This window comes from Drosophila innubila, assembly GCF_004354385.1.
Source record: "Drosophila innubila isolate TH190305 chromosome 3R unlocalized genomic scaffold, UK_Dinn_1.0 2_E_3R, whole genome shotgun sequence".
Lineage (NCBI taxonomy): Eukaryota > Metazoa > Arthropoda > Insecta > Diptera > Drosophilidae > Drosophila > Drosophila innubila.
In genome coordinates this window covers 1,706,110-1,730,986 of record NW_022995380.1, presented here as the reverse complement: position 1 = coordinate 1,730,986, position 24,877 = coordinate 1,706,110, and the positions used below count along the sequence as shown (strand labels likewise).

The 24,877-nt window shown below is 37.2% G+C and overlaps 8 protein-coding genes across 16 annotated transcripts in view; 5 read left to right on the top strand and 3 right to left on the bottom strand.

Moving 5' to 3' along the window:
* LOC117792552 (tight junction protein ZO-2) overlaps positions 1-5,255 on the top strand; it is a 111,894-nt gene extending 106,639 nt beyond the window's left edge. For 5 of the 6 annotated variants that reach the window (XM_034632734.1, XM_034632733.1, XM_034632735.1 and 2 more), the window contains 2 exons: positions 939-3,181; positions 4,306-5,255. In XM_034632734.1, coding sequence (XP_034488625.1) covers positions 939-3,181; positions 4,306-4,529 — 2,467 coding nt within the window. In that variant the 3' untranslated portion in view covers positions 4,530-5,255. The remainder of the gene's footprint in view (positions 1-938; positions 3,182-4,305) is intronic. The other variant, XM_034632738.1, reaches the window with a different exon arrangement.
* Positions 5,256-5,624: 369 nt separating this feature from the next.
* Positions 5,625-8,451, bottom strand: LOC117791905 (armadillo-like helical domain-containing protein 3). The gene is made up of 6 exons (XM_034631839.1): positions 8,248-8,451; positions 7,972-8,179; positions 7,449-7,902; positions 6,997-7,371; positions 6,351-6,931; positions 5,625-6,293 (listed from the first exon to the last, which is right to left on the bottom strand). The coding sequence occupies exons 1-6, from the start codon at positions 8,299-8,301 to the stop codon at positions 5,887-5,889; spliced, it is 2,079 nt and encodes a 692-aa protein (XP_034487730.1). The 5' UTR covers positions 8,302-8,451; the 3' UTR covers positions 5,625-5,886.
* A 958-nt stretch (positions 8,452-9,409) lies between these two features.
* Positions 9,410-10,346, top strand: LOC117791750 (ubiquitin-conjugating enzyme E2 N-like). Its single transcript, XM_034631624.1, has one exon. It carries the CDS (start codon positions 9,673-9,675, stop codon positions 10,126-10,128), a length of 456 nt encoding a protein of 151 aa, XP_034487515.1. The 5' UTR covers positions 9,410-9,672; the 3' UTR covers positions 10,129-10,346.
* Positions 10,347-11,322: 976 nt separating this feature from the next.
* Positions 11,323-12,400, top strand: LOC117790202 (iron-sulfur cluster assembly scaffold protein IscU). Of its 2 annotated transcripts, XR_004617961.1 has the most exons (3): positions 11,323-11,493; positions 11,672-12,199; positions 12,266-12,400. XR_004617961.1 is itself a non-coding variant. In XM_034629545.1 (2 exons), exons 1-2 carry the CDS (start codon positions 11,407-11,409, stop codon positions 12,047-12,049), a joined length of 465 nt encoding a protein of 154 aa, XP_034485436.1. In that variant the 5' UTR covers positions 11,323-11,406; the 3' UTR covers positions 12,050-12,400. The 2 variants fall into 2 exon arrangements, 1 of the variants encoding a protein (XP_034485436.1); XM_034629545.1 differs by having other exon boundaries at positions 11,672-12,400.
* Positions 12,401-12,500: 100 nt separating this feature from the next.
* LOC117790203 (vasotab) lies at positions 12,501-13,701 on the bottom strand. The gene is made up of 3 exons (XM_034629546.1): positions 13,578-13,701; positions 12,711-12,905; positions 12,501-12,638 (listed from the first exon to the last, which is right to left on the bottom strand). Exons 1-3 carry the CDS (start codon positions 13,603-13,605, stop codon positions 12,580-12,582), a joined length of 282 nt encoding a protein of 93 aa, XP_034485437.1. The 5' UTR covers positions 13,606-13,701; the 3' UTR covers positions 12,501-12,579.
* A 2,528-nt stretch (positions 13,702-16,229) lies between these two features.
* LOC117790512 lies at positions 16,230-17,861 on the top strand. Of its 3 annotated transcripts, XR_004617983.1 has the most exons (4): positions 16,230-16,363; positions 16,442-17,003; positions 17,082-17,631; positions 17,705-17,861. XR_004617983.1 is itself a non-coding variant. In XM_034629974.1 (2 exons), the coding sequence occupies exons 1-2, from the start codon at positions 16,436-16,438 to the stop codon at positions 17,339-17,341; spliced, it is 828 nt and encodes a 275-aa protein (XP_034485865.1). In that variant the 5' UTR covers positions 16,230-16,435; the 3' UTR covers positions 17,342-17,861. The 3 variants fall into 3 exon arrangements, 1 of the variants encoding a protein (XP_034485865.1); XR_004617982.1 differs by having other exon boundaries at positions 16,230-17,003; XM_034629974.1 differs by having other exon boundaries at positions 16,230-17,003; positions 17,082-17,861.
* Positions 17,862-18,131: 270 nt separating this feature from the next.
* On the bottom strand, positions 18,132-19,315 carry LOC117790511 (S-formylglutathione hydrolase). Its single transcript, XM_034629973.1, has 2 exons — positions 19,216-19,315; positions 18,132-19,156 (listed from the first exon to the last, which is right to left on the bottom strand). Exon 2 carries the CDS (start codon positions 19,154-19,156, stop codon positions 18,299-18,301), a length of 858 nt encoding a protein of 285 aa, XP_034485864.1. The 5' UTR covers positions 19,216-19,315; the 3' UTR covers positions 18,132-18,298.
* A 294-nt stretch (positions 19,316-19,609) lies between these two features.
* On the top strand, positions 19,610-21,077 carry LOC117790444 (E3 ubiquitin-protein ligase RNF113A). Its single transcript, XM_034629899.1, has 3 exons — positions 19,610-19,829; positions 19,887-20,625; positions 20,686-21,077. Exons 1-3 carry the CDS (start codon positions 19,718-19,720, stop codon positions 20,924-20,926), a joined length of 1,092 nt encoding a protein of 363 aa, XP_034485790.1. The 5' UTR covers positions 19,610-19,717; the 3' UTR covers positions 20,927-21,077.
* The last annotated feature ends 3,800 nt before the right edge of the window (positions 21,078-24,877 follow it).

The following is a 24,877-nucleotide window of genomic DNA, read 5'->3' as shown; positions in this document are numbered from 1 at the left end:
GTTTGACGCAATTTTTCACAAAACGCACAAAAAAATCGCATATAGATTAAAATTCAGAAATTAGATAAATTAATTCATATTTGATATAATTTAGAGACGCATATATAATTATTGTATTTTGCAATAACCAAAATTATTAACCATAAATGCTTAGTTGAAATTTAATTGAAATAAAATGATGCGCTTCGCGTTCCTTTTGTTAAAGTTTGATAAACAAACGATAATAAACGATAAAAATTAAATAAATAAAATTGAAAACTGAAAACTGAAAATAACGAAAATAAAACATTTTTCGGGTTAACTTCTAATATTTTATTTGCCATAGTTTTCCACTTTCTTATACTCGAATCTCTCTACAAACACTTTATTATAAGATGCGTCAAGCATTTTTCTATTTCTGAAACTATTAAATTAGAGTTTCAATATCGACGGTTTTGGGTTTTAAAAGAAAATTAAAACAATTATGATTACGCTTACAACTAACAAATCAATAAACACAAAACAACAACTAATTGACTTTCAGTATTCTCATAAATGTTGCTTGAATTAAATAATTAAACTTGGTAAATGGTATTTATTATTATCTACAATTTGGTTATTTTGCAAAATCTAATAAGTATTTACTTATTTTAATACAACATTTTTGATATGCGCTTGTGTGTTTTTGCGAAAGATTTGCAGATAGTCGCGAAACAGAAGGATACAATCTATATTGAAATGTTTTTAAGGTTCAAGGAGGAATTTTAGAAAGTATTGACAAAGTTTATAATTAAATGTTGCAGTCATCGAATCAAACCTATTAGTTTGTGATTCCAATCCGAAATAAAGCAATATAATGAGAAAACCCTTGGGATAGTTCTGTTAGGCACCAAAGATTATCTCAATACCAAAAAAACTTTCTGTTATTCCCCCAAATAAAAACCAATTCAAAACTCTAGCGAAATGGAGCCATATGATGAGCGTTACGACGACTATTATGGTATGCCGCCACCAACAGCAGCACCACCGGGTCAACAGCATCCACATCCGTATCCGCATCAAATGCAACGTTCCCGATCCGCGCCTCGTTATCCCACCGAACGACCTCCACACGTGCAGGACCCCAACTACTATAGTCACTATGGTACCAATAACAGTAGGGGCTACAGGGGAGGAGCTCCACCCCATGAGCAGTATTACGATGAGCATGGCAGGGAGCTGATGGCGCCTCCGCCGCCTCTGCCGCCGCACAAGAAGAAGAAGTCGGTGCTGAAGAGTCCGCTGACGGCACTGAAGAACGCCCTAATCAAGACGACACGCCCACTGCGTCGCATGAATAGCATGGTGGAGCCGGAGCGTAAACCGAAGGGATTGCGACGTCAGCAATCGATGCTGGAGCGTGGCGTGCAACGACCCTATTATCCGGATGAGTATCCCACATATCCGGCTGGCTTTGAGAATCGCCCACCGCCGCCGCCTCCTTCCGATCCCTACTATCACGGACACTATCCGCCGCAGCAGCAGCACCAGCAGCAGCATCAGCAGCAGGACATGATGAATAGCACGTATCAGAATCTAGAGAGTGAGGATATTTATGGCAATATTGGGAGCACAGTGGGGGCACGTCCACCGGATAACGGTTATGGCGCCTATGAGGAATACGATTTGTACGCGAATCGAGCCTGCATCGATCTGGAACGACGTCAGGCTGAGGCAGCTGCGGTCAGTGGACGCAGTGGACGAAGGATTGTGCGACGTCACAGCACCACAACAGCAGATCGCAATGGTGCCCCACCACATGGCAGACGCGCCATGGCACATGCCGGTCCAGGCTACAGTCAGCAGCAACAGGCGCAGGATATCTATCAGACGCGTCAGGGTGCCTATATGATGCCGGAGCACCGACGTGCTCCCAGCTCGGAGGTGATGACACGACGTCGCTTCTATCCAGGCGCTGCCAACGAGCAGGGCGAGGAGGCGGAGCCAATGTATCAATCCCGTCGGGAGATGCAGCGTGAGATGCAACGCAATCATCTGTATCAGTCGAAGCGGGAGATGCAGGAGCGCATCATTCAGGGCAAACGGGACATGGAACGAGAGCTGAGTGCCCAGAGCAGCAGTCAATCCGAACGCAGCGATGATCGCTCGGAGCGTTCCGGCTCCGATCCCAATTACCAGACACGTCGCGAGGCAACACGCACCCAATTGAGGGATCAGATCTATCAGACACGTCGCGAGGCATTGGACAGCATGGCGGAGCCAATTTATGTGTCCAAGCGGGACATGGGCAGACCGGCGCCCATCTATGAGACGCGTGAGGAGAGCATCCTGCAGTCGCGAGAGAACGAGACGGACGAGAAGAAAGAGAAGGAATGCAAAACGGAGCAGGTTCAAGTGGAGATTAATACGCAACAGCCAGAGGAGATGCAGGACAGCACTTTAAGTCGCTCGGATCTGCAGAAGTCCTCGGACACGGTCATTGAGAATACCGTTGTGGCAGGTCAAGCACCTTTGGTGCAAAGTGAGATCGAGGATGGGGATGAGGATGGAGATGGAGATGAGGAACCCAATGAGGCGGACAGTTCCGCCGAGCAAACGGAGCTGCCCACGGCCATTGAGAACATTGAGAACCGACACAATGAGGGAATGTTGGCAAGTGAGACACAGAACATTTCGGATGATGTTTTCGAGGCCACCGATGTGGTTACTCCACTGCCCACGTCCACGGAGCAGCAGGTGATCGGTTCCAGCTCCAGTTCGTCGCAGCAACCGCTAACGCCACGTGCTCTCCGGGCGCCCTTTCACATTTCCAACATATTGAAGCGCACTGGGCCACCGCCCACTTCACCCATGGGTGATAGTTGCACCTCCATTGAGACGCAGTACACGTCGCAGGCCAGTTTGCCGGTGGGACCACCGAATGCCACCAGCACACCCTTCAGCAGCAGCATGTCCCTGCCCATTGCGGGTCCCGTTCCGGCCAATGGAGCTGGTCCATTTCCCAGTCTGCCACGTGAGCCGAGCACCACGCGAGGCGTCTTTGACTCGAGTGGAGGCACGCTGGCGGACAAGCTGTGGCACGTGTCGCTGCAGATACCGCCGGGTGCTATTCCGGCTGGAGTGCGTCAGGAGATTTACTTTACTGTCAGCGATCCACGCATGGGACAGGCCGTTGGTGGACCACCGCTTGACATGGAAAATGGTTGGTCTAACTACTTTTCAACTCTCGTATTGCTCGTATTGTGCTCGTATTGTACCACCTCCACTACCACCTCTTGCAACAGCAACAAAAACTATAAAAAAAATATATTTAAAAAAAACAACAACAAACAGCAACAACAACTATTTTACTAAAGCAAATTCACAAGCTCCTATTTTTGATTGCGACTTTTTTTGGAATGCATTCTTATTATATTTCGTTTATCTATTTGTTAACTCTTTTAACATTAAATTGGTATTGTAGCGATTCTTAACTGTTTGAACCACTTTTCACACAAATCTTGTTTTAAATTTGTAGTGAATGGAAAAAACGGAACAATTGTATACTATACTTTAATCTGTATTTTTTTAGTTTAACATTGTAGTTGGCATTTTTCTCAATTAATTTATTGGTTCTGCATGTTTCTAAATCTTTTAGATTTAAGTTTACTAATTGGTGGCAGCAATCCTATAAATATATTTTTATTGACGTGTTCCTAATTAAATTTAGAAAGAAAGAATTATTTAAAACATTATCATATATGTGTAAATATTTTTAAAGGCCTTTTAACTTATTTCTTACATATTTTAATATTTTCAACAAACGAGTACATTCATTCACATTAATACTTAATTTTGTCAGATTCAAACATAGTAAACCCTATAAATTTAAAATTTTTAAACACTCTTTCTTAACTTATTTAAATAAACATATATTTGCTAGATAAAGTACAGATTGAATGATTGGATAAAATTTCTTAAATTAGAGAAAAAACATTTTTGAATCTACAGAATAGGAAATCATAACTTTATTAAATAAAAGATTTTTTTATTTTCTCAATTATACAACTTAAGTCACAGAGAGTTGTCTTTTTTAGTTGAAAATATATTTTTTCCCTCCTGCCTTGTCTACTCTTTTAAAAATATTGTTATGCACTGCTATCTACACTATGATAAACTCCTATTTAACTTTGGAAAACATAACACTCGAGCAACACCAAAATTTTCTATTAATTTTGCTATTCTGAAAACATTTACACAACACCAACACCAGCATATATTTGCAATTATCCCCGATGTAAATTTAAAATGTTAATTCTAATGAATATTTTATCGTTTGGAAAACAGGTGAAACGATGCTCTCGCCACTCGTCATGTGCGGTCCGCAGGGCCTCGAGTTTCTGGTACCGGTTACACTCAATATACCGCATTGTGCCGGACGCACCGCATCGTTGGGTCTCGCTCTGAAGGCAACCGACAGTGAGAAGAACCTTCACACCGAATGGGACAATATCGATCTGCCCAGTAATGCGGCCGCACACACAGTATCCGTCAAGGTGGATCACTTCTAGATAGTACTGCAGTTACATAGTTATAGAGCGTTAATCATCCTAATAAATACACCCACACACACACAAACATGACGAACCACGAATAATAATCATTAAAAAATTGTATATAATATCATGAATTTAATTTTAAGCCAACAATTCCACGACGAGAACGCAACAAATAACAAATTCTTAGGCATTGCTTATAAAAATAATTAATTTAATTTAATATTGTTTGTTAATTGTGCCTTTAAGTGATCGATTTACTTCTGAACCAAGTGTCGTATAAAGTTATAAAGATATAAATATGTATATCTAAACGAACGAGCGAATATTGAATGAAACTGTATAATATACATTTAGCATGTAGATTTAAAAAAAAATTGTATATTTTTATGAAATTTATTGACATACTATATTATTTTTTTGCGTATGTTATCATTGTAATCAAATTTTAAAGATTGTATTTTTAATCAATTGAAATTAACTTTTGATTTATGTATTTCCATTTGGATTGCATTGAAAATGTTTATCGCGTGCAAATGTTGTATACAAAAGTTATACATATATAAATTACATATGCATACATATAAACAATAATACTACGTTTAGACTATTGAAGCGCCTATGTAGCAAACCATATATTATTATATATACATATAAACTATATACACCTTTTTGTAATAAAAACGAATAATAAACACTTAGAAAGCTTGGAAAATAAATAAAGGAGCATCATAAAATAAATACGATTTGTAGTTCTGTTTTTGCGTTTTAATTTTTAAGTAAGTATGGAATTCAGTATCATTTTATCATTATAAATAAATATATTAAACTTTTCCCAATCAATAGTTACGGAGACCAAATGCAACTAATTTTTAGAACTTAGCTCAAGATAAAGTTACTTTATGAGATTCAATACTACCAATTTTCCCCTGAATAGAGCTCAAAATGCCCGACTTGCTATTATTATTAAATATATAATTTTTTTTAACTGTTTTTACCATTTGATTTTTGTTAGTATAGAAAAGAATAAAGTTTTCATATTTCTAATAAATGGCTGATTGTCAGTGATTTAGCTAGTTAATCATCCATTTGAACCAGATAAAAATCAAGTTTTTAAAATGTAGACAAATATATGAAATATATTTTAATAATGAATAGTAGCGATAGGCGTACGTACGTATTTGTAATATATGTATATAAAATGTTTGTAAGTGCACTGCTTGACAACGAAAAGGTAACAAAAACTCGGCAAAAGCACTTTAAATCTTAGAGATTACATCGAGTGTATGCTTCCAGAGATTGATTAATTAAAAATACTTTTACATAACTATGCGCCAGGAAACAATATAACAGTCTTGAAGCAAATCAGCTCCTACGTGGATGGTGCGGTCGTCGTTGTTGCTGTGGTAACTGTTGCCAGCAGCACATCCTGTTCCGGTATTACAGAGACAGCCTCCTTAACGTAGCCGTATATGTGTTTGCGTGTGTCATTGACCACGTCGCGCACCATGGCCTGAAAGAAGCTGCTGTGAAGCGGAGCCTCGGCATATCGCTCGTACTGATCCAGCGAGTACTGCAGCTTCAGGGTAAGGTCGTAATTCTTGCGGACAACGTCAAGTATTTGCTCCTCCGTAGGCGTAGACAAGCCCTGCTCGGCCAGCCACTCCTTGATCTTGTTCTGAAAATGCTTCACAATGGCAAGTATATTGACAAGGGCATTGAGTAGCTTAATAACATCGTCCTTGTATTCGCACTCCGGCATCGTTGTATAGCGCAGAACTAGAGATAAGTAGGTTTTAGTATATGTTTTTGCATCAACTACTTTATGCTATTTACCCATGGCATGTATTTCCGTAAAGACTTTCTCCTCGCGATTCAGCTCGTAATAGAGCTCGTCGTAGCTATTTGTTGTGGCAAGGAATGTATCACCGAACGTGATAAAAAGATTGAATATGTTAACCACTTGAAGCGACAAATGGAATATATTGCACTTCTTGACCAGCGTTTGCTCCTGATTGACCAGAAACCGCAACAGACCGATCAATGCCGACCAGAGTTCCTTCCACGGATAATTAAGGCGTACGCGGCAACGTTTTTGATAGCAAAGAATTCGATGTATGACCCCAATGCACAGCAGATACAGTTCCATTGGGAATTTCTTCATCAAATGCGATACAATGAATTCGACCAGCAAATCAAGAAGCGTTGCTGCCAAAGGCTGCGATTTGCCCACACGGTCCACATTGAGTTTGCGATGACGCATCTGAGCGCGGTGCAGCATCACTTTAAAGGTCAGATTGTTGTCGTGCATCATTGAGTTAGCGTACTGATCCTCCGATATGCAAGTGAGAATGAGAAAGCACAGTTTCAAATTCGCAATGCTTGACTCGTTTTTGTTGTCCTGCATCACAATTGAACTATAGGCGAATGAGGATCAAAGATTATTGAGGTGCAACTAAAACCAATTTCGGTTGAACCTTACCAATATTGAAAGACAGCCACCAACAGGTTTGTAGGATACTGGGTCATGTCAATAATCGGCGCATTGGCCAAATCAGGCACCGGCTGTGTCAGACTTAATGTGTTGCTGGGCGATGGCGGAGCACTCGACTCTGCTTGGGTGTGTGCCAGGGTCGTGATAAAGTTGCGATTGAGATGCACTGCCTCATAGAGAGCCAACAATAGACCATTGTTCGCCTTGATCTGTTGCACACGCTCACAACCCTCGTCGGAGACGAACATGTTGCCAACCATATTTGAAAGGGACGAGAACCACGACGAGGATTGAACATTGTTCAAGCTCTGCATATACTGGCGGCAAAAATCAATAAGCGACTGCGAGATCATTTGGCCATATCTGAAAAGTGATAAAAGTTTAAAATCACTCTTTCCTTATCTAACTAACATGCAATAGTAATTGATGATTCACGTTACCCATTCAATGCCAACTCATCGGCCAATATGGATAGCTGTACCACATAGGGATTGGTTGCCTCGTGCTTGCGATAGTTCACCAGGATGGTAAGCAGTATTACAATGTCATGTCCATGCTGTGTACGGAATGTGGGATCGCTGAGCAACCGAACAAATGCATCAAACAAACTGTGAATCATCAGGTATTCGAAGAGCACATTCTGGCTAACATCCGTGCCCGTCACCAGAACCAACAGCAGTTTCAGGCACATGAAGCGCGCATTTTCGGGGACATCGCCGAGAAGAATGCGATTGCAGTATTGCATTAGCAGCTTTAACCATTCGTCCATAGTCTCATGGCCAAAGATCTCGTTGAGAATGTTGGAACCGGACTCAGCATTGCACTTTCTAAATATGCCGTAGAAAAGAGAGCATAAAGTCTGAAGGCTGTTGCACAATCGCTTCGGATGATCCTCTGTTCAGGGAAGAAAGGAGGAGGATGCTAAGATGAGTCTCATGTCAAAACAAGTTAAATTCGACTTACCTTTGCCAGCGTCCAGCATTTCGATACATTTTTGAAAAAGCGTATTCAGATTCGGTTTCACCACTTGCAGCTGTTCATTGTTTAGCTTACTGATTTGGTCTTCAAGTGACTCAAAATTGGGTTGCAGCAAGAAGAACTCGTTCCAGAACTCTGGGCTATCAGCACTCGGATCCTCGCCCCGACACAGCAGCTCATAAATGTAAACAACCTGCAAGTTGAATATTAAATATGACACTATTGATACAAGACCTGGCTAAGCTCCGATGTTTATCAAACCTTTTCCTTGGGTCGTTTTGTGGAGCCGCTGCCGCTACGTTTTCGTGATGTCATATTTGTTGCCCTTTTAAGTCAAATTGTAAAACAGTTTGTAATAATAATAAACGAATGATTGTAGGAGTTGAAGTGAAGTTGGAATCAGACTTTTGTTGCTATTCTTGCTGGCAGTTTTGACGTCGGTCATCGGTCCCCTCCCCCATACACTTTCAATCACTGTTGCCAACTTAGCTATTTTATGGCTAGTTCTGGATATTTTCAGAGTTCGTTTGGTATAAAATTTTTAAATTGATATTAGTTGGAAGTCTGGCTATTTAAATATACTTTCAGCTAAGTCTTACTATTAACATTTTTGTTGAAACTTTGCAAAAGTGCCCACAATAACAAATGTATATGCTTTCCAAGCAGAAACAGGTATTATTTCCCCCCAAAACTTGCCAGCACTGTTGAGAAGACTGCCACCCGGTCCAAAGGTTGCAGGATGCTGCAGAATTTACTGATCTGGCAATGTGAAACATTTTGGGAACATTGTTGTTGGTAACAAAAAATTTTTCCACACAGTTTTGTCAAAATTCGTAATTTGGAAGCTAGAATTTTTTAATTTTTTGCAGAGTTTTTGTTGGAATTTTCTCGATTTTTTGATATTTTTTTAGAATTAAACTTTGTAATTTCTCTCCCCGAGGGGTGACGAGCTTTAAACTTTCATTAAAATGTTTACCTTAATTTTATGTAATTTCGAATTTTAAATTTTCATCAAATTAATAATTTATTGCAATTCAATAGCATTTTGAAATTTGCATTTACTAAAATTTATATTGATCATTGCGGCCGCACACAGTTGGCTAGTATTTTAGGTATTTTGCATATATTGGCAGTCACTTTTCAGCACTGCTCACGCAGCTGTTGTGCAATTTGGTTCCGCTTTCAGAACTAGTTTGTTGCTCAAATGCTAAACTTTCAAAACAAAACATGCAAGCAATTTAAATTAAATGAAAAGATTTATGCAATTTTTGTTTGCACAATTTAAATTAAAAATAAGATACTTGATATTTTTTTTTTTTTTTTTTTGATTATTTGCCATCATTGGCCAAAATACTTAAGATTGGAACGAACAATTAGTTCGGCTAGTTCAATTGAACATAATCCGAACAATTTCATCAAATGCAGTTCCTCTAAAAAGTTGGCAACACTGATTTTGACACCGACTGGCTAATTTGCGTTTATAAAACGTAAAATCTGAACATTAGTAAAAAGAAATTATAGTATTCATATGTTTAACTAATTTGCACGTCGCTGGATATTTTTGCACAAACTTTATATTTGTTTCGAACCGTACCAAAACGGAGGTGATTGTTGTTGTTCTTGCAGTAAGTGAACCTAAAACTTTAGGAAATTTTGCAACAACTGGAAAAAAGAAAAGTTTAAAAGATGTCCAGTCTGCCACGTCGCATCATCAAGGAGACACAGCGCCTGATGCAGGAGCCGGTGCCAGGAATTAACGCTATTCCAGATGAAAACAATGCACGCTATTTCCATGTGGTTGTCGCCGGTCCAAATGATTCTCCCTTCGAGGGCGGCGTCTTTAAGCTGGAGTTGTTCCTACCTGAGGACTATCCGATGTCGGCACCCAAAGTGCGCTTCATCACAAAGATCTATCATCCGAATATCGATCGTCTTGGCCGCATTTGCCTCGATGTCCTAAAAGACAAGTGGAGTCCAGCGCTACAAATTCGCACCATACTTTTGTCCATTCAGGCGCTGCTCAGTGCGCCCAATCCCGATGATCCATTAGCAAACGACGTGGCCGAATTGTGGAAAGTCAACGAGGCCGAGGCAATCCGTAATGCTCGTGAATGGACCCAAAAATATGCTGTTGAAGACTGAAGTGTTAACTGCTGTTACGTGGGTGCCGGTTGACCGGAGGCGGAGGCTATTTGGGTGCCCGGTTCGCTCTCATCTCCCGCATATAAACAACAAATACGAGAAAAAGTCATCTTTTTTTTGTAATACACATTTTTTTGTATATTTAAATGATGTCGATGTCGAGGATATAAAAACGGCGGTAATAATAAAGATTTAATGATAATGCTATAATAAACAAATTTATTAGTTTCACTACAATAAAATATAATGCGGCAGAAATCTCTCTATTTGCATAACGATTAGATTAACTATTTATAAAAACTACAACAAGATATAATTTTATTGGAGATCAAATGTATACGTTACTAAAGAAGTCATTAAATATTAAATGCTGTTAATACCTCAAGCCGATCAGAAGAAATGCGCCGTGAAATTGTTTTATAAATAAAGATAAGTGAAAAATGTCCCGTTCGCTCGGCGTTTTAAACCAAAGGTGGGAACCCAATTAAAATTTCCGATCTGGTTCGATTATTTTACCCAGGAAAAAAAATACATGGAATAAATGTACCTTTTTTAAATTTTCTTAATTTTGAAGGTCGAATTTTTAATTGTTGTTAGAACTTTGTCGCTCTTGTGATATTTGTTTGTGAATAATTAACTTTCTAATTTCACAACGAACTCGTAGCATTCATAAAAAGTACACCTTTAATTTAAAAATTTGTATTAAATTGTTAATTTCCTTGCAAAATTATTTATTGCCAAATTTCTAGCTAATTAAAATTTTTCCAGCAACAGAACTTTGAAAATAGCCAGAACTAGCTATAATATAGTTAAGTTGGCAACAGTGATTCAAAATAGGAAGTTTCTTTTGAAGGGCTGCAAAAGCATCGATTGCAGAATCGATAATATAGATAGATGGCTTTCAATTTATGCAATATTTTAAAATTTTTCGACAGTGGATACATTATTGCATATTATAAGATTATAAATATTCTCTTATTTTATTTATTCCTTGTTTTTATAATGAATGGCATTTGCTGTGTTAGCTAAATCCCTTTCCTTATTAAAGAATTAAAATGTAAATTAAAAATGTTCTCATCCCTATTTAAAATGAACTAAATAAAAGCTCGAATGTTCGATTGGAATATGAGTTGACTGTCGCTCAAGCGAACTGGTTCGATAAGTACTACGCAGTAGCTCGTGTGTTTTGATTTTCTACTGGCTTGTATCGTGTTTTCATTTCACAACAATTCAGTTTATTATCAATTGTCTTGCGGCAAAAACAATTTCTAAATAAATATGTCTTTGATCCGTGGATCCACCCGACTCCTGACATCTCAACTTCGACGAGTGCAGAGCGTGCCAGTGGCACTATACCATGAAAATGTAAGTTAAAGTTCTTAAATAAACCGCATGAAAAGTTCTTTCGTAATATCTTGCTCATACATATATACTATAAGTACATATACGTTTACATTGGCAGTTGTTTTTACTATAACAAGAGCTAATGTCGAGATAACAAATACGTGCTGACAAGTGACTTAATAATTTCGTTGTTTCTCAGGTTGTCGAGCACTACGAGAACCCGCGCAATGTGGGATCGATGGACAAGAAGGATGTAAGCGTTGGCACCGGACTAGTTGGAGCACCTGCCTGTGGCGATGTGATGAAATTGCAAATCAAAGTGGACGAGAATGGCAAAATCATAGATGCCAAATTTAAGACATTCGGTTGCGGCTCGGCAATTGCCAGCAGCTCTCTGGCCACCGAATGGGTTAAGGGAAAATCCATTGATGAAGCTGGCAAATTGAAGAATACGGACATTGCCAAGGAGCTGCGTCTGCCCCCCGTGAAGTTGCATTGCTCTATGCTCGCTGAGGATGCCATAAAAGCTGCCTTGGCCGACTACAAGGTCAAGCAGCAAAAGAAGGCATCGAATTAAAGTGGCATGCCACATAAATATATATTATATACCATACATATAAACAACTTCTAGAACATCTATTGGTAATCTATGTTATGTACAAGTGTATTGGCGTACATATATTATTTTGCATTGGATTTTAGTAAAATTCAAATGTGTGCAGACTTTGTGAGTGTGAAATGCACTATTATTGCAACACAATCGATCTAATCTTTTGATTGTCTCGTCTTGCAGTTGGACGTTTGTGATTTCTGACCAGTGCGAAGTGTGTATGAAAAAGAGAACTATGAGGAAAGCTTGAACTGATCTTAACTGAGCGACGTGTGAATGATTATTATTGTGTGTATTTGTATGTGGGATTATGATGAGGAAAAGCAGATTTATTTAAGCCATTTAAATTTTGAGTTGTGCAAATTTAAGCTTGAATATACATATGTAGAAATTATAAATAAACTGTTACTCGATTATGAAAGTGAATAATTCCTTTATTCTTATGCATTTGTATTTATCTTAAGGTAACATTTGATCCTTTTATTTTCCAGCAGCTTTTAGGATAGACGCACACTCACTCCGCCACCGCACTCTCCCTTTGTCTTGACCTCAAATGCTGCAAAATTATTAATTATAAGTAATTATAAATTGCAGTGCTCATTTAAATATATTTTTTGTAATGTCTTACGATCGTCAGCGTGCTGGCAGTTGTAATTATCCATGACACACTTGCTGCCGAAGGTTATGAGTCTCTCCTTGCTGCTGTTTTTGGCGCGGGAGCACACGGGCTCATAAGCATCATCACAGCCTCTTACGCAGCTGTTAACTTGTTTCTTGGAGTCCTTGGCCGGGCTAGCCAGGACAAATGCCAAAAGGCATAGTGCTAAACAATTAAAATATAAGACAATTAATTATTTAACACTTCAATTTATAATGTTATACAGAGACTGGTTTTATTTGTTGCTGATTTTATACTATACAATTTATTATGTTTCTAATCTTAGAGATTGTTGAAGAGGCCAGTTTTCTGTGAACTCCGAATTATTTTAAATTAATTATTTTTTATAGCAAGCGGATCAGATGAGCGCACAGTAAAAGACACTGTGCCAAGGAACTTAGATGCCGTTCGACAATAATTTGAAAGCCTTTCAGAAAACTCTATTAAAATTTAGATTTAAATTGATTTTTTCATTGTAAAATATATGACATAGTGGATCGATTTGAGCCAAATTCGGTTAGTAGGTAAAAGACCAGCCCAGATGCATATTGTGTCAGATTGGTTGAGATATCTCAGAAAACAAAGAAACTTTCATACTTAAACTTTTTTTCCGTCTATGTGGCAGTTATTAATATAGTGAACCGATTTAAACCAAATTTAGTCCCGTTACATACCTTGCACAAACTTAGTATTCTCGCACTGGGAATAAAAATATAAGGAATGCTTGATATAAAGTATTTTGAATTTTAATCTATATGCTTAACTACAACAACAACATATTACTGCCTTTTATACAATATACACAAAATAAATATAAACTAATGTATAACATATTACCAAAAACAGTAAACAGAGCGAAACGCATTTTACAATATTCCACAAATTCGAGAGCGAAAATAAAAACAGTACAAGTATTCTACGCAAACCGGCTTTGAGTCGAGTTAGAAATAAACTGAATTCTAGACTGTGAGATTTATCACCTTTATATACATGCCAAGCTCGCCAATGGAGCTGATACACAATAGACGATGGCACACAGATACAAATTGAAATACATATACATAAATATGTATGTACTGATATAATATGTATCATTAAGACTATATTCACATATATATTGTGACAAGCCGATGGGAATTGCTCATCCTACGCTTTATTTTTGCGTATAAAAAAGTAGACAAACATCAAGTGCATTCACTTGTATTAGTAGGTAAAAACAATTGATAACGCTACAGTGTGCTCGACTGTTAGAGACCCGGTACACATCATCGCAGCACAGTAGAGATGCCCACGGGCCCATGTTTTGAGGCCCGAAATCAATTTTTAAGGCCCGGCAGATTGTCAAAAATTATTATATTATACAAAAAACTTTTAAATGATTTTTTTTTACAATTTTAATTTTTTTCCAAATCTAATAATCTCAAAATCCATATTAGTCCCGGTCCTGCACGAAAAAAAGCGCCTGCCGATCTGTAGTATTATACATACGATGTAACCTCAGATTATTCATTGGGCTCGAAGCGACGCTACAGAAGAATTTATTAAATAATTATTAAAAAAAATTATTAATTGATCCAACTTTTGTTGAATTGATTGGGGAAAACCCAGAAAAACCCAATCAATTTATTAAGTGTTAGTGCTGAAATTAGTAACAGTATTAACATTAGACTAAGTATAAGTCGTAATATTAGTTTGTACAAGGTAATATAATTAGTATAGTATTAGTAAGGTCAGGGATATTCTTTAAAGGGTCGAGATCTCATAAGACCCTTGTTCCCTTCATGTACCGGGCGATTATAAATGGCAATGACGGGGACAACGACTGCGTCCGATGATTTTTAATGACACTTTGGGCATATAATGAAACTGGGAATGGGCGGAACTTGAGAGACACGCGTCAGGTTATGTCGTTCAGCTTATACCGATTATCGTGACACTTGGCCCCTCTGTTGGAACTGATGTGCAAAAAATAATATATAGTATGTATGCTTATGATGTAGGTGTTCAATAGTACTCATAGACCATATAACTGGCGTATATTACAAATATTGTGAAGGCGTTCAACTAAATTGACAATTTATCTAGATTCTAGAACATTTTGATCGGCAATTACAATAGCTGTCTCATAACGTTTTCTAAAGTGTTTTTCTTGTCTTAATCCAGATTTACTTAAAGGGGATATCAGTGACAACTCTAGATCAAACCAATTTACACACATTTGCATTCTCAGCGTGTTCTTTAAACGGGAATCTGCCTCTTAAATCCAGTTCACGTGACACAATTTACGTTTAACGAGAATGCCTGTACTTTACCTTCGCTTCAATTTAATGGATTTGTTTATCAAAAACAAGTGAGAGTACCCTAGTCGAGAATGCTAGACTGCAATATACCCTATACCAGCTTGGAGATAGCTTAATACCCTCGTTAATTCTAGAACTTAGAATAAACTTTGTGATTACCATTGAAAATCAGTTTCAATCCTTAAAAGCGATGTCACGTCCGTTGTTAGTTTTGAATTAATTTGCACTTAAGATTTAAAACAGACTAAAATCACACAAAATCATATTTAAAATAATTAAAAAATGTTCAGTTCTAATACTCGTACTTTTTAGGTTATAATATTTTAAAATATAATATAATAATATTTTTCCTAATGTATAAAGTTTCCGTTCCTAGTTTCAATACAAACGAGTTCTGAGGCAAAGAATCATTGTATTTGGAGTGTTCGAAAATAGTTTTTCTTGTTCTGCACCTAAAAATTGGTGTGCTCAAATTTAACAAATGATTTAAAATTATTTAGTATGTATTATTAGAAATAAATTTGACTGATTGAAATGAATTAAATTTTTGACAAATATGTTAGCTAAATAATACATATATAAAATAAATAAATATTGTACATTTTAAAATACAAATAAAATTAAATAAAACAGCTCAAATTAAAAAGTTGGCGCCTAACCCTGAAGTACCGTAATAATCGATATATTTACCAAAGTTTTTATAGCAGCACTTTTACAATCGACTGAAATATTAATCTGGTCACCGAACCAGTGCTGCCTATTCTAGTGGAAAAAATAGCTGTTTCGGACTGGAAAACATTTTTGCGTGCTCTTTTGGTTAGGAAAAAAATAATAATAACAACGAATACCTAATTATCAGGGGTGTCACAGAAACCGAAACTAACCGAAAATCTCGCAAAAATGTTTGGAGATTTGAGAGATTTTCGGTTAGATTCGTTTTCTGTGGCACCCCTGTTTATACTTAAAATAGCCATATATCCAGCTAAAAATAAAATGTCAAATTTTTATAGCAATCAAACTCTGAAAATATTCAAAATTGGCTATAAAAAACTTAAGTTGGGCAACAGTGCGTGTGCAAAGCGAATAAAAAACTATCGAGCACATTGATAGTGAAGGGCTACCATCGGTAACGCCGCGATAGTGCTAAACAATCGATAGTGTCGATAGTTCACTATCCCTAATCGATTTCTCTGCGCCAAATCATCGCGGGGAGGTTTTTCGCTGCGTCATTTGCTTTTTCATAAACGTTTTGACAATTTCACAATAGAGGAAAAATCTTTTTTTGACTATTGATTGAAACATAATTATTGTAATATATAAAAGGTAAAGTACAAGGATCTATCAAGAAAAGAGCACATAATAGTAAACATTTTACCTGCTTGCAAAATTCATAAAATGGAGGAAATTATTAAATTGGTGGCTCAATACCAATGCAAAACGAACGTTGATGTAAGCAGTTCGGACAGCGACAGTGAGTCAGACAACATAACCTCTGGAGTGGTCGTACGTGGTCGAACCAAAGAAACTAAAGATGCAGATGCGGAGGGCGGAAAACGTAAGAACGGACCAGTTCGCTTGCCAACAAGACGACCGGATCCAAACGTTTACAACAGAAATGCTTTGCTTGCGCGCGAAAATCGTCGTAAAAAGAAGGCGCACATGGAGGCACTCGAAAAGGAGCTTGACGAAACGCGAACCAAAAACAGATCGTTGCTGAAGGCGCTGAAAAAACAATTCAAGTTATCACAGAAACTGGAGAAAGAGTGCGAATATTTGAGAAACAGTTTGGGCAGTTTTAAAAATGCTAAAAGCGCATTCAGGTGCCTAAATGCCGATGTGCTGTCAGCGAGTCAGAACCGTTCCGCTTCGCCGGACGGCTCTCTAATATCAACATATTCGAGCAGCAGCTACGAGCCTCCGATGGACACGGACTCCCTCACAGGACTGCTGAATGTGGACAATGGTAGTGTAGCAGATCAGCAATATATAAATGAGCCGCCATCAAGTTCATGGAATGATTTTATCGACAATTTTTTAACAGATTATCAACCTACGCCAGAGTACGAGAACGAGAACTCAACCAGATTTCTGGAGCAAAGCAGCTTTGGCCTTCAAGAGTGCCAGTCTACCTTAAGTCCACTGGAAATCAATGACGAGCACAGCTACTTCAACAAGTTCGCACAAATTGGTGTGAGTCCCAACTGGGAATGGAGCGCCAGTTGCACGCCGCCTACACAGTTACTGCAAGATGACGACAATCTCTTGGATTTCCAAGACGGCGAGCACATTGCAAGTCTATAGAGTTGTGGTTTTATTTTCATTAAGTATTTGTTAAGTTAGTAGAAAGATGGTATGTTTAAGGTCCCCGGACGAGATCTTTATTTGTGAATCGATATAATTCTTTCCATAATGACAAATTCAGTTTTAAATAGTTTATAGCCTACGGAGCTTATGATAGAACGCCAGCCCACTGCAGAAGACCTTTCTTTTCGACGTTACAAATCTGTTTCATAATTTCAGGCCTGTGTGGAGGCGCGTTGGGTTCTTTTTGTATCCAGCACGCAAATGGTTTTAATCGATCAAATTTCAAGGTGGGTTTGTTCACAGGATCGAATCTGCAAAAGTTCCAAATGAGACTATGATCATTTTGTCCCACTTTTTCAGTTGCGGCCAACAATTGCGACGATACTAACGAAATCGAAAGGATTTCCTAAATAAATTGTTTCATGGGAGTACCCCAAATGGAAGGAGATGCGTTACTGGCGTCAAGTGTATTTAAAATACAATTGAGGCGTTGTGGTTTTTTTTTTGTGTTATTGTTCAAAAGTTAAAGAGTTTACTAATTTATTTGGATTCTGACATGTTTCAGATATTTGTTGAATCACACAATCGATGTAAGATTACATTGATTAAGTGGACAGTGAGGCTTCGAACTCCGGTATGTACTTCTATCATAACTCCTAAAAGGCATCTTGTATAACACATTATCTATTACTATATATATTTATAATTATTTTGGAAAGAATAATCGATACAATTTCATAATTATGCATTTGTTATTGAGCCCAAATAAAAGTATAACTACACAATATTTGTGTTTATAAATGACCGTTGGTTTTATTTATCTTTTTGAGTTTGAAGTAACGGGAGGGGAAAATACAACATAGTTCTGGATTGGTTATTGAAATAAATTACAAAAATGTATATGGCCAATGAACATATGTACAAATTTTATTCGTTAATATATAGGTTATTCAATCAGGCATTTAACAACTTGGCATGATATTCAATATGCTCGGCCATAAAAGTTGCTATGTAGAAATAACTATGATCATATCCCTCGCGTTGTTTGAATATCGTCTGAATATGATCGTTAGTAGCAGCTGCCGCCAACAAGTTTTCGGGTAAAAGTTGTTTGCCAGTTAAAAAGTTATCGGCGGATCCTTGGTCTATGAAAAGCTCCTGTGGAGTGCCTACGTATTTTGAGACCAAGCTTGTGGCATCCCAGTGCTCCCACTCAGTGGTGTTGGCGCCTAGGTATCCAGTAAATGCCTTCTGACCCCACGGACATTTTGATGGATTGGCAATTGGGGCGAATGCTGAGACTGATTGATAGAGATTAGGAATCTTTAAAGAACAAATTAAAGCGCCATGTCCTCCCATGCTGTGGCCAAAAATTCCCTGTTTGCCAGGCAGCACAGCGAAATTTGCCTGAACAAGTGCAGGTAACTCCTGTGCAACATAGCTAAACATGTTGTAGTGTTTCGACCACGGTTTTTCACTTGCATCCACGTAAAAGCCGGCCCCGCTACCAAAGTCGTAGGCATCATCCTCTCCGGGCAGGTTTACCCCACGAGGCGAAGTATCGGGATTCACAACAATGAGGCCGTGCTTAGCTGCAGATGCCTGAAAACCGCTTTTCTGCACAAAATTCTCGTGAGTGCAGGTCAGACCGCTAAGGAAATAAAGCACTGGACATGCGGCTTTATCTTCGATGGCCGCCGGTGGCAGGTACACACCAAAGGTCATATCGCAATCCAATAAGGTCGAGCGATGTTTATAGACACGTTGCTCACCCTCAAAGGATTTTGTGGTCGACACCAGCTCCAACGTCATCAGCGAATAAATCAATTATATTTTTTTGCAACAATTATTTAAACAAAATGTTTAATTACGTTGTTTTTGATTCCTTGGAAATTTGTAAATAAACTTGGAATTAGGCAGTGCTGCCAACTTTTTAGATGAAAAAATCAAAAGCTGCCAGCCAGTAAAAATTCCCGATCTGGTTCGATAAAATAGGTGAATCTCAGAAAAAGGTACATGGAAAAAATTTATCTATTTTTGAATTTTGAAGATGGAATTTTTAAAATTTTTGCAGAATTTTTGTTAGAATTTTATCCATTTATTTTATAATTTTTTAAAATTAATTTTTTAACGTTTGGCTTACTTTTATTTGATCTAATTTCGAATTTTATATTTTCAAATTTATAAAGATTTTATTGATTACTTTATCGATTTACTTTGCGTCCCTGAAAAACATCGTTTAGGCAAAGCAGTGCTGTAAAATTCGCTATTTTGGCTATTTGCAGCACTAGATATTGGCAAAACACATTATTAGTAAACAAGCCGGCAGTAAATTACCGTTTATTAAATAAACCTAATATTTTGCGCATTACAATGGAAGAAGAACCGCCAACTACTTCAGGATTTGGTTTCAAGAAGCGCAACATCAAGAGAGGTGCCGCCATGCGAAGAAAAAAAGTTCACAGTAGTAGCAGCAACGATTCAGGTACGCACAGAATTGGCGCGAATAAAGTTAAATTCCAATAGCAATATATATTTACAGCCAAAAACAGCGAGGAGGAACAAGAGAAGAGCATAAGTGCCTTAGCTCGTGCCGAAAATCGGCGAAAGAGGACTAATCCCAACTTTCAAAGCACCAAACCTATATCCAAGCGAAAAGCAGGTGCCGTCTTTACTGGCGTCGATTCATCAGAGAGCGACGCAGATAAAAGTGGAAACAGCCACGATGTGGGTGTGGCATATAAATCGAAGCGCGAGTCACTGCCCAACGGACCTCAAGATCAGGGTGCCGCTTCTGTTAATGAAATAGATACGGCGTTGGATCGCGATGCGCAGTCCATACATGCTCGATCTATTAAAATCAATGAGGAGTTAGAGGGCAAGGCAGACGACAAAATTTATAGGGGCATTAATAACTATGCGCAGTACTACAAGAAGAAAGATACAGTTGCCGGTAATGCCAGTTCCGGTATGGTGCGAAGTGGACCTATACGAGCGCCAGCGCATTTGCGTGCAACTGTGCGCTGGGATTATCAGCCGGACATATGTAAGGATTTCAAGGAAACCGGCTATTGCGGCTTTGGCGACAGTTGCAAGTTTTTGCACGACCGCAGCGATTACAAGGCCGGCTGGCAACTAGAAATGGATCACGAAGCACAAAAGCGCGGAGATTGTGAATCTGATGGTGATGATCACAAATACGAGATTCACTCAGACGAGGAAACCTTGCCATTCAGGTGTTATATTTGCAGGGAAAGCTTTGTAAACCCTGTAGTAACTAAGTAAGTACCTCTGATAAACCTCATTATGTTTTTACTTATGAGTTTCTAAACTCATTACAGATGCAAGCATTATTTCTGTGAGAAATGTGCACTGGCTCAATATAAAAAATCACAACGCTGCATCATTTGCTCGCAACAAACGAATGGAATCTTTAATCCCGCCAAGGAGCTAATAGCTCGCTTGAAAACGGCACCCATTGGATCTGATGAAGATAACAGCGATGATAATGAGAATTGTCCGCAGGAGGATACAAAAGAGCAAAATGTGCAAGAAATATCATCTAATAGCGATAGTGATTAATTTAGATATATTTTCAAATATAGCAATATAACATTGCATAGGCTCGCAATGTTATATTGCGAGGTAACAATTTTGTGTGAATCAACAAATTGTGAGCATAAATGAGTATAAATAAAATATTGTGTGAGGTAACAAAGTTTCCTAAAAGTAACTCTATTTATTATCAATCGAAAACAATTTTATTTCCGCTTTGGTCATGAAGCGGGGTGCGGAGCCTCTTATTGATAGTTTAACGAATTTGTAATTAAGCTTGAAACTTTTTGGCAAAAAGTTGTTGCATTTAGTAAATCAGCTGCCACTTAGATTAAGTGAAATGGAATCAAGTGAGAAAGCTGCAGTCGAAATCTGTTTAATTTTGAAATTATATTCCAATTTTTTTTTTAAATATAGTTTGTAAAAATACTGTAAAATTTTGGAAAAAAAAATCGTGATTTGGCATCAAAGTTAATTCTAAAATGGTTCTAAAAGGAAATATAGAACAATAAACCAGATCTTCTTATGTTATAATGTGCTTCAGTTAAGACTTTATGTGGTTCATGACAAAAAAACATTTGAATTCCTAATTCAATGTTTTTGTTTTGGCACAATGCAGGCTGATTACGAACTACTTGTTTTTTTTTTTTGCTCAAGTTACCACAGTTAAGGAGACTGAAAATCAAATAATTCATTAAGATAAAAAATTTATCTGCAATGTGAAAAACTTGTTGTGTCGATTAAAATGCTATGAACCATTTTCTTTTGGTAATTTATAGCAGACCAGTTGGAAGAGATTTTCGATTATAGTAAATTACGTTAAGAAATTGCCAAATTCTCATTCAAAATTAAAAGATTCACATAATGTTGGCGAAATGTCTATTTTACGTTAGTCAAATCAATTTTGTATTCACTTATTAGGCATAAATAATTAAGCATGATTTACTATTGTATGGCAAAGATCTTCAATTACGTATTTTCAAATTTCAAGAGTGTTGATATTGGTAAAAAAAAAAGTTACTAAAACTCAAAATTAAGCTTAGCGCTTTGAAATAAAATGTTAAAACAAAGTTACGAGTATAAAATTTTATTAAAACAACAAAAACAATGGTTATTGTCACATTTTAATGCAACCAGACATTATAAAACCTTCGACACATTTTAGCTAAAGGGAACAAGGTGCAGTTATTAAATAACTAATTAAAATTAACTAAATTGTACAAATTGACAGTTAATTGTAAGTGCTTGAGTGAAAAAATTTATTTTTATTTTTTCTTTGAATAGATATACTGAAAATAATCAGAAAAAAATATAGCCTGTATCGAAAATGGATCGGATAAACTTATCAAGATGAGATAACCATTTTCTTTGAGGAAGCGTTTGCCAAAATAATAATGATGTTTTTTTTGTAGCATGTTGCTTTTAAAAACGATCGACTTAATTAAGGCAATTGAAGTTGCAATTAATTTCGCAATACTGTGGGTCCAAATGAATTCTAATGATGCAAATGGCCGAAACTTGAAAACATTTCGCAAAGCAAGGCCAAATGACAGGCTTTTCAAAAAGCATGTGACAAACAGCATTTATAGAGCATATACATATATATATATATATATATGTGTATGTATGTACATATGTATCTCTGTCTGTGTGAACGTGCATTGAATTCTTAGAGTGAATACTTAGTAGACATATTTGATATTTTTATGTGTAACATTCCACTTGTGGTGATCCAAACAAGTATGAACATTAATGATACATAGCATGTATCAACATTTTCTTGACTGTTTGCTCATTCATATGTATAGATACTTATGTCCAACTATTTAATTAATGAAAACAACAATTATCCATAAAAAACGTCACGGAGGGGCAGCTACAGATTATGTATCATTTTCGAAAGAAAAGCTTTCTAGGTCACAGATGTCGTTTCCCTGCCCACTTTTGTCGCATAACAAAAGCTGCACTCAAAAAAGGTCGAAGGGGTCAACATATGACTGGGAGTACTTGTAATATGTTCATATGTAAGTTGTATATCAGTTTACCTTAAAGTTAAACAAATAGTAAAATTTGGCATAGATTGCTCTACGGGTCCTAGCCAAAAATGACAATTGGCCAACATACTAACAAACATATTATACATCGCAAGTATAGAGCATAACTAGTACGAGAGGCTATAGTCGAGCGAACCCAGCTGTGAGAGACTCTGTTCTTTTATTGTAAAAAAACTCATAAAAAGCATATAATCTTTTTGAAATTTTTCGATCTTAAATTCTGGTCGCAATTAAAATTAAGGACAGATTTTAGGATAGTTCGTTTTTTATGCTAAGGATGTATGGGAACCTGCATACCAAGCTTGGTGTCTCTAACTTGCATTGTATCAGAGAATACATATAACTTGTGCCTCCTTATGTCAGCTTCGCACATTTCTCCTTTTTGACAAACTTAATACACACTTGGTAAATGTTAGGTACAAGGTCCAAAGCACTGCGTCTAAGTATATTCAATAGCTTTAGTTAACTACTTATGTATGTCCCTCCGCGTCGGTTGCCGTTGTCGGTACATAAATTAGAGCAGAGCGTAAAAAAGTAAGCAAACTTCTATGATTTACACGCTTGCAGTCGGCAGTCGGCACTGGCGTCTATGCTTCGTCTGCGTCCACGTCCACGTTCGCGCCTGCGCCTGCGTCTTCGCCTGTATCCGCTGGCAGCGTTGAACTGGCTTTTGGACAGACACAAGCGTAGAGCCGAATCGTTGGCTTTGTCGCTGCCATTGTCGATTCGTTATAAAAGCACCAAATTCATCGGCAGGCCAGTTAGTTTGCCGCCGACAGTGTACCTTGGGGCCTTGGCTCTAAGAGGTTTACCAACAATTCGCTCCACTCCGCTTCGATTCGATCGGATCAGATCTGTGATCAGCGAACCATCAACAAGACAATCCATAACATAGTGAGCAGGTGTCGAGCTGTGAATGACTAGCTAATAAAGCTGAAAATCAATTATAAGCTAAAAATATTGATATAATTTGCTCAACTTTGCATGGAATTCGCGATCTCGATTGGCTAATTCTTTGGTTTCTTGTGGATGGGCAGTTTGCGAGTTGCCGATGCATTAAAAAAGTGAAAGATAAATAAAAATAATAATACAAAAATAAAGTATTCGAAAGTGCCAGTTTCCTCAGAGAGAGGACAGTTCAATATGGTAAGCACATAAAAACTATAAAAATTTCCCTTTTCATTACTATATATAATAGTATTTGAGAGATGGTGTAAAATGTTTTATTGAAATACTCATATTCTGATAAGTGAAAGCCAACTGAATCAATAATCTTATCATTGAAATTGTTAATAAAATCGAATAAAATGCCTTTTTAGAAAAACCAAGTTTTAGATATTTTCGATAAAAAACAGTATATTAATGGAGCTTTTTTAAAAATTTAGAAACGTAAATAAAATAATAATAAACAAAAAAGTATTCGAGTGTGCCAGTTTCCCTAGAGATAGGACAGTTCAATATGGGTGCACATATAAACTATAAAAATTTCCCTTTTCATAACTATATAGTATTTGAGAGATGGTGTTAAATGTTTTCTTGAAATACTCATATTCTGAAAAGTGAAAGGCAACTGTATCAATAATCTTAGATATTTTCGATAAAAAACAGTATCTTAACGGAGCTTTTTTAAATATTAAGAAACGTACTTAAAATAATAATAAACAAAAATGTATTCGAATGTGCCAGTTTCCCTAGAGAAAGGATAGTTTAATATGGTAAGCACATAAAAACTATACAAATTTCCCTTCCCTTTGTCGTATTGGGCTTAAGAAATGTGTTACATATGTTCTTGAAATACTCGTATTCTCAAAAGTAAAAGGCAATGGAACCAATTCTCTTATCATTGATAATGTTGTTAAAACCTATTAAAATCTTAAAATTTTCCTAATTACGAAATCCATTTTTTAAATAGTTCCATTTGAAA